Below are 13732 nucleotides of genomic sequence, written 5' to 3'. Positions count from 1 at the left end.
GCTGTTTCCTGCAGCAAATCTCTTGTGTGCTACTGTAGCTTTCCCGTTTGATTCTTTTCCCAACAACTTCTAACAGTGTGGTTGATCATCCATTGGGCACAATTTCCCCTATACTATTGGGGTATTTGGATAACATCCCCCAACTGTGTTGACAACAATCACACAGTTAAGACCCCTTTTTAATCAGGCTTTTGTTCCTTTTTTTAGCATTAGACTCAGAAGTCTGCCTTTCTGTAATTATCTCCATTAGCACATATCCAGCTAGGGCCATCTCCAGACAAAAGCATTTTATCTGAGATATTCCTCAAACATCTAAGGACAGACTGAAGATAAGGAAAATATCCTGCTAGTTTCCTGTAATAAGGTAAATATCCATACTGAGACAACCACCAAGGCCAGGCAGATATTAAGTACAAAGCTTTGTTTCTTGTGCAAATTAAGTTTAAATTCTTTCTTCCATAGCCCAAATGGTATCCCCAGTTCTAAAAGATTTCCCCTTTAACATACCAGGTGCATCAAGCTGTGCTGCAGGATACCTAGCTACCGAGTACACTTTCCTCACCCTGCCAGAAAACGGCACAGCTGAGATAAACTGAGACAGATACAGTGCCAAAAGAAAAAAAGGCAGTTTTAGTTTACTCATGACTTATAGTGACTTAGAGACGCCTAACATTTTACCTAACCACTTCTAAGAATATAGTTTGAGCACATAAATTCCCTCTTCACCAATTTCAGCCCTTAGTTGACCCCACCTCCTTTAATCAACCCTTTTTGGGGGTTATAAATGAAGCTGACAATCACTGCTCTTTGTGTGGATCTTATCACCTCTCTTTTATGACCCTGAAAGCCTCTCATTGCATTGTCGAAGTATTGCTGCTTGTTAGTGTATATATACCAGTACCCCCACAGCTCTGGTGGAATTTGACTGAGAAGAATAAAGTATGGACCAAAGAGCTCAGTGTACTTAGATTCATTCGACATCCCTCAGATTAATTCTTTGCTGCTGGTAGTATCTCTTCTGGAACTCTGGGAGAATTCCCCTCAGGGCAGGTACCTGGGGAGATTTCAATACCTGGCACCTGAACAGGGACATGAACCTTGGACCCTCAGACCACCAAGACTCCTTGAGTTTTGGCTTTATCCTCTGGAAGAGTTCTTGACTCTTCCAGGTAATAGCTTTTGCCACTGTCAGCTGAATTCCTACTTCATATTTCTGTGGCTTGCAGGAGAGAGAGAGAGAGAGAGAGAGAGAGAGAGAGAGAGAGAGAGAGAGAGAGAGAGAGAGAGAGAGATTAAACAGCAAGGATTTGGGTCCCAGAATAAGTGTCTCTCAAAAGAGTACTCATGGTGGGGCAGGGGCAGGCAGAAGTATGTTCACTGCACAAGAGAAGGAAACAGAGAAAGCTAAGGTAAAGCCAAGATAGATGTTAAAAGACCTGGAATGCCACCCTGAAGAATTACCTTAATTTTGTGCCTGTATGTGTTGGTATATGCGGGAGTGTGTTCCTGTGTGGAGGCCAGTGGATGGTTTTTGGAGAGCCTTGTCAAGCATGATCCTCCATGAGTCTCCACCATGTTCTCTTGAGATGGGGTCTCTCCCTGAACTCAATGCTTACTGATTTTAGACTAGGCTGCAGGCCCCGGCGTCTTCTTCACCCACATCCCAACATGCCTTCCTCACCAGCAATAGTGTTGAGGCAATAGGCGTGAGTGCCTGTGACCAGTTTTTTTATGTGGGTGCCAGGTATCCGAACTAAGATCCTCACACTTGCTCACCAGTACTCTTACTCAGCCTCCTCCCCAGCACCACCCTGAAGAATTTATGCTTCACAGAGAAGTGAATGGTAGTTATCACAATCCCTCCTAAACAGAGATCTGGGCTGGGAAAGGTAAGCTGCCATGGAGCTTTAAAGCCAAAGAAGTTCAAAGTTCATGCTGTTTGTTTTATTTTTGTCCGAAAGATACAAAGTATAGTGAGTGAGTGCTAATTTTCCATACCCTTTCTGACTGAATCAAGTAGGGCTTTTGGAGTGTACATACTTTAAGTCTTCCGAGGAGCTGGGCAACCTCAGTGTCCTTGATTATAAAACTGGGCCGCTTGCTATCTTACCTTAACTCACGGATCTGGTTTCCACTGACCTACCAATGTCCCCAAAGCTCCGCCAGCCCCACCTGTACAGCTGGCCTTCATGACAGGCTGCCCAGCTTCCTTGTGAGGTGACTCTCCTGCTGGGACTCTCCTTGAAGAGTCAAGTGATTTGAAAAGTGCCAGATCACATTTGGAGCTGATGTGAAGAAGCCGCATTAAAAGCATTACAAGGACTCTCCTGTCAGTGGTTCTTTGAAGTTTAGGGGAACTGATGAATCTGACCTTGGAATCGGCTGACTGTACCGTTGAAGCAAAGTGATTGGGCAAAGAGAGGCTGCAACAGTGGCCGCAACAGTGGCCGGAGCCTGGCTCTCCCACTGAGAATCTTCGAATCCTTTTTCAGCTCCACCTCTTTGCAGTAGACAGCAGAGATCCAAGCGTTAGACTGTAGCAGAAAGAAGGGTGACAGAGATTGAAAATCTGAGCTTGAGGACTTGGTCTTCATTGCCCCTTGGTGGTTGTGCCTAAGTCATCACTAATAACCCGAACTTGCCCTGGAAAATGCCTTGTAGTGCTGGGGTTAAACCCAGGGCCTCACGGCTGCCAGGCTCAGGGCCTAAGCTGTGCCCACATCCCTCTGGCCTCGTTCTGAATTCAACCTGTGCATCCTTGGGAGAGTAATCTTTAAACCTCTTCAAACCATGAGGGTTTAATTTTTTTAATTAATTGTTTTGGGTGTGTATATGATATATGTGTGGGTGTTCGTGCCACAGTGCATGTATCAGAGGATAATTTTGTGGAGTCAATTCTCTCCTCCCACCCATGCATGGGTTCTGGGGATTGAACTCACATCTCTGGGTTTACGTGGCAAGTACCTTTATTCACTATACCATCACTCTGGCCCTCCCTAGAGTTTTCATTTTTTCAGCGTAGATTATATTTTCCTTGTAGGAATGATTATGAGAATAAAGTTACGTGGTATCTTCAGAAAAATCTACAGAGATGGGAAAAGTCTACATAGAGATGAATTGTACTTGACTGTGAGGCAAAAATACTGGCTTCCTGAAGTCTGAAAAACTTTCAAACTGTTTCAGAATAAAAAGTTATTTTTTAAGATAGACTTTAAAAAAAAAAAATGACCACAAGCCAGGTGGTGGCGGCACATGCCTTTAATCCCAGCACTCAGAAGCAGAGGCAGGTGGATCTCTGTGAATTTGACGCCAGCCTGGTCTACAAAGTGAGTTCCAGGACAGCCAGGGCTGTTACACAGAGAAACCCTGTCTCAAAAAACCAAAACCAAACCAAACGAATGAACATCAATGCCACTTAGAGTTGTAGTCGTTTATACATATGGTGGTACCTGCTTGCTTATGCGTCCCAGTATTCAGCCTTGCTTCTCAGAGCTGCCCAGCCAGTCAGAAAATGAATGCAGCATGCTGAATCAAACACTGGTGTATTGATAGACACGATTATCTTTAGATGGGTTTTATTGTCATACTGGAGAGCACAGAAGACAGCTTGTGTATGAAAACTTCTCCAGGAGGCTGAGGACACTGGGACAGCTTTAGCTGAGTGACTTTCTACTCACCCAGCTCCCTGCTGAGTCTCCGTTCCTAATTATCCCTTAGCAGCTGTCCTTGTCTGTGAGAATTGAAGGAAGGTCCACAGGTCCAGGGGTGCAAAGCTCTGAGAGGGGAGGGATGAAGGGAAGAAGATGGTGTACCAAAGTCCTGTTGAGAGCTGTGTAACTCACACGGATGGGAAATAAATTCTTATGCCTACCAGAAGAGTCGCCAAAATGGGTCATAAATCCATTGCTGCTGATAAAAATGTCAATGACGGACCGAGGAGCTAGAGCAGTGGTTCTCAACCTTCCTATGCTGTGACCCTTTAGTACAGTTCTTTTTTTTTTTTTAATATTTTTTAAACTTTATTTTATATGCATTGGTGTGAAGGTGTCAAATCCCTTGGAACTAGAATTAGACAGTTGTGAGCTGCCATGTGGGTGCTGGGAATTGAACCCGGGTCCTCTGGAAGGGCAGCCAGTGCTCTTAACCACTGGGCCATCTCTCCAGCCCCTTAGTACAGTTCTTTATGGTGACCCCCAACCATAAAATTATCTTCATTGCTACTTCATAACTGTAATTTTGCTAGTGTTAGGAATCTTAATGTAAATGTCTGTGTTTTCAGATGGTCTTAGGTGACTTGTGAAAGGGTGATTTGACCCCCAAAGAGTCATGACCCACAGGTTGAGAACTGCTGAGCTAGAGAGACGGCTCAACAGCTAAGAAAAGGACCCACCTTTGAGTCCCAGCACTCATGTTGGAGGGCTCCCAACCTCCTGTAACTCTGGTTCCAGGAACTACGACATCCTCTGCTGGCCTCCAAAGGCACCCATATACACATGGCGAACACTCACACAGACACATAAATAAAAGTAAAATAAATCGTGAAAGACAAAAAGAAAAGAAAAAGGAACCCTGAAACAAACCATTTGGACTCAAATGTTGAGTGTGCTTAGATGTGCATTCCGAAAGCTTGCCCGGCAGCTGTTGCAAATTGGCCTACTCCAAAAACAAAATTTATCACCACCATCTGTAGACGCAAAAATTAGAGATGGATTTTATAGTCTGCAGCCTGTCTCCTAACAATGCCACACTTAGCAGCGATATATGAACTGATCGTGAGGACACACAATTCATTAAAAGGATTTTTAACAAACCATTTAATAGTCACAACATTATTAGTATGGGGGGGGGTCTGTATTTTGATCCGTCATGTTTGAACAGTTGAATTAATCATCTTAATCAGATCTATTTTGATATTCAGAGGCTGTGTTCTCAAAAAAAATCAATGAAGCTATCTTAAAATTAAGTTTACATATGTTCATGCTAGAGGATATGATATAGTGATTAGTACATACTCCAGCACAATTACATCAAGAAAAAGTGTCCAGGGAGTGGGGTGCACAGATATCTCAGAGGAAGGCTGAACAGTATAAAATTCCTCTTAGGAACCCTCTTCAAATGTTTAGGTCCTGGGGGGATACTCAGTTGGCAGAGCCTGTGCTGTGCAAATCTGGGGACCTGATTCCAATCCCCAGAACCCATGGAAAACACAGGACTTACACTTGTAATCCCTGCCATAGGAAGGTGGAAATAGTCCAATCTCTGGGGCTTAAATTTACGAAAGTGCAGTCTCAGTTTTAAAACAGAAAAGGAATGTATGGAATCCACGGGCTAGTCTTTGGTACCCCTGGCCTACAGCATCCTAGATGGTTTATACCGTGACGGGTCATAAACAATACACTGCATCTCTGAGGCGTCCTTGAGGACATTAACGTGGTGTTTGCCTTTGTTCCCCAGGATGGTCTGACGCCGCTGCACTGTGGGGCAAGAAGTGGCCATGAGCAGGTAGTAGAGATGTTGCTCGACAGGGCCGCGCCCATCCTTTCAAAAACCAAGGTAAGGTCTGCGGTTTCTGGACAGTACTGTACTCGGATCTGATTCTTTTTACCTGAGCCTTTGGAATGGGAGGAAAGCATGGGCACAGTAACTATTAAATAGAACCTAAGTTCGTCTGGTTTTTAGAGGAGCTCGAAATCAGTTTGGGGTCTGGGGAAATGGCTCAGAGGACAAAGGTTTGCTCTGCCGTCATGAGGACTATGCTTCAGGTCACCAGCACCCACGGAAAAGCTATACAAGCCAGTCAGTCAGGTGTGGGGGCCACCTGCCATCCCAGCATTCAAGAGGGCAGAGACAGAAAAACCTCCCTGCAAGCTTGCTAGCTAGACTAGCCAGAACTGGTATGAAGTGGGTTCAGCAAGAGACCCTCTCTCCATAAGCCAAGTGGAAGGTGATTGATTGAGGCAGACTATCCACAGTCGACTCCAGGCATCTGCACGCATGCACGAGGGCATACACACCTACACGCATGCAAACACACACACACACACACACACACACACACACACACACACACACACACACACACGCAGAATACATTTAGGCTTATGACGCCTTTCTGTATAATGTGTTCTACAGCAAAGCCATTTTTTCGCTTGTTATTTTTGATCTGTTATGCTTACTACTTCATGTTACACAATGAGACTTCCAGAGCTTGGCTGACTGCGGCTTTAAACAGACTCAAAGATCTACTTTCTGGCTGGGTTTGGAGTCTTTTTCTCCACCCACACCCCCACCCCAGTTTATTTCTTGAGAGTTCCTAGGCTGGGGCTGGGGGATTCAGCTTAATGGTAGAGCCTTTGCCTGTCGTATACTGGGCCCTCAGTTCCATGCACATTAAAAACATTAAAATTCTGTTTACACACACACACACACACACACACACACACACACACACACACACACACACACGCACACACTGTGTGGGATTTGACCAGTAAGCCTACCTGCCCTTTTCATTCCCAGCAGTCTACTGGAACCCCCGTGTCACCTCACAAAACCAAACGCACACCTCTCTCCCTGTTTCCGTGTTTAGCAGTCACGAGGGCAACTTGAAACTGGTCGTAGCAGGGAACCCACCCACCCTAGTCTTTGGATGCATTGAGAGCACTGTTGTTTTAGTGGGCTGGCTGCTAAGCGTTGGTCAGCATGTCCATGTGCAGGTGTGTGCATGCTCAGGATCCCTCAGTGAGAAAAGCTGGTCACTGAGGCTAGGCTAGCAAGCAAGCTTTGGGGAGCCTCTCGTCTGTCCTAGCCCTGCGATGACAGACAGACGCATGCTGCCATGCCTGGCTTTTGATGTGGCTTCCAGGGGATCGAACTCAGAGCCTCAGCATGGTGCAGCAAGCATTTGGCCAACTGTGCCATCTCCCTGGCCCACCAAAGAGACCTTTTTGACTGTCTGACCTACCTGTGCTCACCAGGTCTTTAAGTCAGTATCATCTGAGCAGGCTTCCTTTCCCTGCTGGCACTCTTTACACTGTTTAGAAAGAGCCTCTCTGGTGCAGTTGGCACATCCTTGCTGCCCGGGCTGGTCCTTCCTACATCAGTTGCCAATCCATACAAGCCCCTGTCGACAGGCCCCAGGCTGGTCTGGTTTGGGCACTCCTACAATTGAGACTTGCAGCTCGGGAGACTCTAGGTATGTCGAGTCGATGGTTAAATCTCACGGGGATAGAGCCCTCTGTCTGTTTTCGACGCTGCTTCCCACTCAGTCTTCAGGAAGTCGCGTGTTCTCTCCGATTTGTTTACTCAGCCCTCCCTCTAAGATGACAGAAAACAGACAGCAAAGGAGGGTTTGGCAGCCGTGAGGGAGCACAGATGTCTGTGGGTGGCAGTGTCAGATGGGAAATGTCCCAGCCCTGGGCGACACCTTTAGTGTCTACTTGGGTTCAGAATGTTGGAGGGGAATACTTTAGGCCAGAACATCCTAATTCCCCAGTAGTGGCCCAAGAATTTGAAATCATATCAATATTTATTGAGCTTTTTTTTTTTTTTTAATCTGCAGAACTCTCTGCTAGGCATTTTGGGAAAATATTATCATACATTTCTTGCCTGTAAGGAGTAGTGTGGGGATGGCTAAGTGATTTCACATTGCTTTGTCTTAGAGTTTTTCATAAATGCAATAAATGCAGAGTTAATGACTGATCTCGGAGAATTCAGATGTACCTGGTTCCCCAGGGATGCTTACCACGTCTTTAAAAACTATTGATAACTTATTTTTTTTTTAAACTGTATTTGCTGTTATGAGAGAAGAATGGGTTTGTTTGGCTTAGTTAATGTGCTAAATTATATTGTTAGTAGTTTTAGACCTCCTCATGGTAAATGGGCCTGCTGAAAAGCTCCCAGGCTGGCCCACTTCGCTTCCCTACTCACTGGAAGCTTTATAGACTTGATATTGAGCTAACCTGCCTTGCTTCACTTTCTCTGGAAAAACATCCACTGGAGAGTGAATGGCATTCGGACATTTTTCCTTTTGGTTCTGTGGACTGAACCTAAGGCCACCTCTCTTCATTTCTTCTTGAAATAAATCTTCAGCGTCTTCACCCAGCCTGTGACTGTGACTAAAGCCAAGTTGATTTAAACTGAGGTCGCATTGCTGGGCCTGTGGTCAGTGGCCTCCTTTTACTCACTGTTGACACACGGGGGCACCAGATTGCTAGAAACGGGTGAGGGTTTCCCTGCTACCCTGTGAGATGAAATGAGGTATTGTATCTTGAGCGCTGTACTTTCCTAGACATCTGCAAGGGTAAAACCAATAATAAACCTGTGGCTGCTAATGAGATCTCCCTTTGATTGACTGATTGATTCATTGATTGATTGATTGATTGGTTGGTTGATTGATTTGTAGTTTCAAAGGATAAGAAATCCTACTAAGAATGCAGTGACTTTCTGGGCTCCAGTACAATCCGTATAAGTTTTAAATTGGGGGAAGAAATTACCCTTGACAGTTTGTTTTTCATTGATGTGAGAAAGGGAAGATTTTTCAAAGCAGGTGCCATCCAAAACAATTGTCAACCCCTTTTAAAACTGAAGAATTAGAGGTTTAAACATGTTCATGTTTGTTCTGTATTTGGCTCCTTTGAGTTAAAAAGGCAAAACAACTGAGTCCTCTTTTCCTTATGTGTTCCAGAATGGACTGTCTCCATTGCACATGGCCACACAAGGAGACCATTTAAACTGCGTCCAACTCCTCCTGCAGCACAATGTGCCCGTGGACGATGTCACCAACGACTACCTGACGGCCCTCCACGTGGCGGCCCACTGTGGCCATTACAAAGTTGCCAAGGTTCTTTTGGATAAGAAAGCTAACCCCAACGCCAAAGCCCTGGTGAGTTGTCCAGCCGTCCAGCCCGAGTACCTCACTGAGGGCACATGGCGCCTCGCACGTGGAGGGATTGCCCTTCCAGAGATAAAGATAAGACTCAGTGCATGGAATCTGTGTACTTGTTCGTCTTTGCAAATGTCCTTGGGAGTGGACAGAGCCTCCTGTGCCAATGAGAACAAAGCCGACAGCTCTTCAGGGTTTCACTTGTGTTCCTGACTCGTGTTCCTCACTCGTGAAAGCCTGACGCTACACAGTTGCAAAAAGACTGATGTGACCAGCTTCATCTCACGTGGAAAAGTCACTAGTCCCTGAGTTAGACTTTGAGCGGTTTTCTTGTTGCTTTTCTGACACATAAAATCTTGAAGCAAACCAGGCATGACAGCTTAAACCTCTTATCCCAGCGCTTGTAAGGCTGAGGCAGGAGGATTACTGTGAGTTCAAAACCAGCCTGATTTATAGAGTGAGACTTTGTCTTTGGGGGAAAATATGTGTGTGTATGTGTGTGTGTGTGTATATATGTGTGTGTGTGTGTGTGTGTGTGTGTGTGTGTGTGTGTGTGTATATATATATATATATATATATATATATATATATATATATATATATATATATAAAATAGCAGAAGAGATCTGAGTTCGAGGCCAGCCAGGTCTATATAGTAAGTTCCAGGCCAGCAAGAGCTACACAGTGAGACCCTGTCTTAAAAATAATAATAATATTTGTCTAAGAATTTGTGAGCTGAAATGGTGTTAACCTTCGATTTTTCTCGATAAGCCAATGTTATTGTTAAAATAAATAATCCTTAGTAAGGTGTTGGTATTTCATTCAGAATAAGCACTTTGCGCTCAGGGAAAGGATGAAAATGCCCAGCTTTAGAGAAACCATTGATTTACTGGTAATTTTGTGGTAAAGGTTGTAACTGCGTCTGGCTAACCCTTGCAGGCAGGTTTCTGCTTCCCTCCAATGCTATATTGTCCTTCAGAGCTCTAGAGACTCTGGCCTCTGCCCTTCAGGTGCCTGAAATTCAGGGTAGGGAGGGGGAGTGGGAATTCCATACACAGCAGGCAGCTCCTTTGTATTATAATCTCAACCACCTCGGGAGCTGTTTGACCTGCCTGGTGTGTCAAAAGCCTCTGCATTCTGAGAAGGGAGGGGAGCCCTGAGTGACCATGACTCACTCATTTTTCCATATGAGAAAAAAAAGGGGGGGCCTTAAAGCAGGGCGTGTGCCTCACTCTCATTTTCCTATGACTAAACTTTTCCCAACAGAGGGCATTGTAGACAGTTACCCTGGGATGAACTGTGGCCAAAGAAATGGTCCCGGGAACCTCCGTGGAGGCACCTGCTGTGGCTTTGACCTCAGCCTGTCTGGCGGACTTTGGTATTGTACACTTCCCTACCAACAGCTGAAATGGGTGGCCCTGTCTTGGCTGTTGGGCAGAACAGTCTGGTGGGTAATTGGTTTAGAAGCCAATTCTTTTATGAGATGAAACATTTGAGCAGATGAGCTAAGTATTATTGAGTCATCTAAGTTCCAGTGTCTTTAGAGTAAGCTTGTGCTCAAGTTTTGTTTTGTTTTTCAAGACAGAGTCTCTCTATATGGCCCTGGCTATCCTGCAGCTCACCCTGTAGACCATGTTGGTTTCAAACTCAGAAATCCCCCTGTCTCTGCCTCCTGAGTGCTGGGATTAAAGGCTGCACCACCGCAGACCAGCCTTGTGCTTGAGTCTTACAGCAGCAGAGTAAACGAAACTCTAGCGCTTGTAAATAGCAATGTCCTGTCACCCAGGGGACAAGTCAGAACAGGCCCTGGCGAAGCCTGGCTATGCAAACAAACTTCTGTTCATTGTGCTGGTGTTTTTCCGAGCTGGTTTTGTATTTGTACTGAGGCAGAAGAGGGAACATTAGCTCCATAACTCAATAGAAGAATAGGAAGTGCTCAGTGAACCTACCCTGGTCCCTAGCTACTGAGTCTCAGGAGGTCCAACTTCAGATCTAACACTTGTGGGGTCCAGGTAAGAGGCAGGACACTAATGTCTCTCTCGAAGACAAATCCATCCTCCCCAGATTATGTGATTTTGATGGTCTAAATTTACAGATCTGGGCAGTGGTGATTTTTGTAAGGCTTGGGATTCTTGGAGAGTTGCCCACAGGCAGGAAGAGAATGGACACTTGAGAGTCGTAGTAAAGTCAGTCAAGGTTAATATGAAGGACTAACTGGCTAGAGTGAGGTCAGGCCATTTAGGTGTGGCACGGGCATTTAAAGACACACACACACACACACACACACACACACACACACACACACACACACCGCTGCTGCCAAAAGAAAAGAGCAAAAAAAAAGACATTAGCTAGTGTGATGGCACATGGCTAAAATCCCAACCATCTAAAGAAGAAAGTAGGAGGGCTGGAGAGATGGTTCAGTGGTTAAGAATGCTAGCTGCGCCGGGCGGTGGTGGCGCACGCCTTTAATCCCAGCACTCGGGAGGCAGAGCCAGGCGGATCTCTGTGAGTTCGAGGCCAGCCTGGTCTACCAAGTGAGTTCCAGGAAAGGCGCAAAGCTACACAGAGAAACCCTGTCTCGAAAAACCAAAAAAAAAAAAAAAAAAAAAAGAATGCTAGCTGCTCTTCCAGCGGACTCAGGTTCAATTCCCAGCACCCACACAGCAGCTTAGAACTGTTTGTAGCTCCAGTTCCAGGGGACTCTGGCCTCCACAGGGCATTGTGTGCACCCTGTACACAAACGTACATGCGGCACCCATACACATAACATAATAATGTAAAAAGGAGAACAATCAGAAGACATAGGTCTGAGTCTAGCCTGGGCTACCTACATCATGAGACTCTGAGTCAAAAATCCAAGTAAGGGGCTGGAGAGATGGCTCAGTGGTTAAGAGCACTGGCTGCTCTTCCAGGGGACCCAGGTTCAATTCTCGGCACCCACATGGCAATTCACAACTGTCTGTAACTCCAGTTCTAGGAGATTCAATACCCTCATACAGGCAAAGCTCTAATGAACATGAAATAAAAATAAATAAATCATTAATATATATTTTTTAAAAAATTAAAAAAGATTTTAAAAAATCATTTGAAACAGTGAACTCCAAAATAAGGAAGTGTATGAATGGTTTGCCTTTCCCTACCAGGAACTTATCACCAACTTATACTTCCCGCTTATGACCACCTGGGAACCTTAATAGGAACCGGTCCAGACTCCTTTTCCTCCCAGGAAAGAAGAGCCATGTGTCTAACCTCTTGTGGTTTTGAAGTCTGTAGGGCACCTCATTTCCCTAGATGCCTTTTGCTGCCCACAGTGGAACTGACTTCCGCGGAATGGAGCTAAGTAGATCTCTGTGTTTGTCCCTTTACAGAACGGCTTCACCCCTCTCCACATCGCCTGCAAAAAGAACCGGATCAGAGTGATGGAACTCCTTTTGAAGCACGGTGCATCTATACAAGCTGTAACCGAGGTGAGAGGAGGGCGTTTGGGGGGGTTCGGGGGACAAGCGGGTATAGCTTCAGCAGTGAGCAGAGAGTGTCCCCTTCAGGGAAGTACCTAGTTCTGCTCGTGTTACCGTCACAAGCCACATTCTTCACTCTTTGCTGAGAGGGCTCTCAAGATTGAGGTAGGAACAGACACGGGTGTGAGTGAGTGTGTAAGTAGATGATGTCAATGTACCCCAGGACAAAAGTGTAGTTCAGAACACGCAGTCAAAGTGCAGGCTCCACTGTGCAATCTGAGATCAATATTGTGTGATCTGAGATCAATCTGGCGCACACTATTTCTCTAGTGGAGGCCAGTTTTTCACCTAAGGGGCATCTTGCTGTCATCTCTTGGATAGAGGCTTGTGTCGCCCTCTCCAGAACTGCCCCACCCCCACTCTACCTCTCCAGCTTCCCATCTCCAAGGAACTCAGCTGCAAATTCTAGCCTTGGCTCTTCTCCTACAGTGGGTCTGTGTGTTACACTCATTTGCCAGGCTGGTCCTGCCTACCTGGGCCACTTTTCCCAGGAAATCTGCCCTTACTGCCTGCCTAGCCCTGGGTGCTCTCCGTGGGACAGTCACGTGCCTGTTTCTTATCCATTTGTCATATCTGTGACCCCATGGATCCCATGACTCCAGAGCCTTCAGACCAAGCCTTCCTGTCCTCACAAGCCCACAGTTCAGAAAGTCTTGTTGAATGCTTGAGACCGGACACAAATCTCCTGTAACTGTGGCTTGTATGTGGCATTTTTGCCTTGCCTTGAAAACCCTTCTAAATTCTCAACACACAGTGGTTAGAAAAAATGGGGCAAATCTGCCCTATCATGAGACTTGTGTCTGCATGTTAGGTACCCTGGTGTTTTATGTATACAACAGTGACTGTATCTCAGTGCAGGGAAACCCTTTAGAGGTCAGAATTGACTCCGAAACAAACATTGGATTGAAGTTGTGTTAGCGTCCAGAGATGCTGGCCAGTGCTGAGAAGTCTCTACCAGCCTACAGTTTCCTGAGAACTTGAGAGAGCAGTTCCCTGACACCTGACTCCCCTGTTGCCAGAAAAGGGTGCCAAACTATAACAAAAACTCCCCTGTCCTCCTCTTCTTAAGCCCTTGCTATTTGGAGGCTGGGCAGGCAGACTTTACCTTCTTTTATCATTTACTTTTATATGTGTATTGTATTTATGTGTGTGTGTGTATATTGCATGCATATATATTAGTGTTATATATATATATATATATATATATATATATATATATATATATATAGAGAGAGAGAGAGAGAGAGAGAGAGAGAGAGAGAGAGAGAGAGAGATGAACCTACAGCCTCACCCATACTAGGCAATAGTCTACCACTGCTCTTCAGAA

The 13732-nt window shown here is 45.5% G+C and overlaps 1 protein-coding gene across 1 annotated transcript in view; it reads left to right on the top strand.

Annotated features, from left to right (window-relative positions):
* The window catches only part of Ank3 (ankyrin 3), a 594813-nt gene that overhangs the window by 433707 nt on the left and 147374 nt on the right, over window positions 1-13732 (top strand). Inside the window, exons 10-12 of the mRNA XM_059281286.1 lie at window positions 5455-5553; window positions 8687-8884; window positions 12256-12354. Of these exons, the coding sequence (XP_059137269.1) occupies window positions 5455-5553; window positions 8687-8884; window positions 12256-12354 (396 nt within the window). The remainder of the gene's footprint in view (window positions 1-5454; window positions 5554-8686; window positions 8885-12255; window positions 12355-13732) is intronic.

The sequence above is a fragment of the Peromyscus eremicus genome, chromosome 16_21 (genome assembly GCF_949786415.1).
Source record: "Peromyscus eremicus chromosome 16_21, PerEre_H2_v1, whole genome shotgun sequence".
NCBI classification, from domain to species: Eukaryota; Metazoa; Chordata; class Mammalia; order Rodentia; family Cricetidae; genus Peromyscus; species Peromyscus eremicus.
This window is presented reverse-complemented; position numbering and strand designations above follow the sequence as displayed.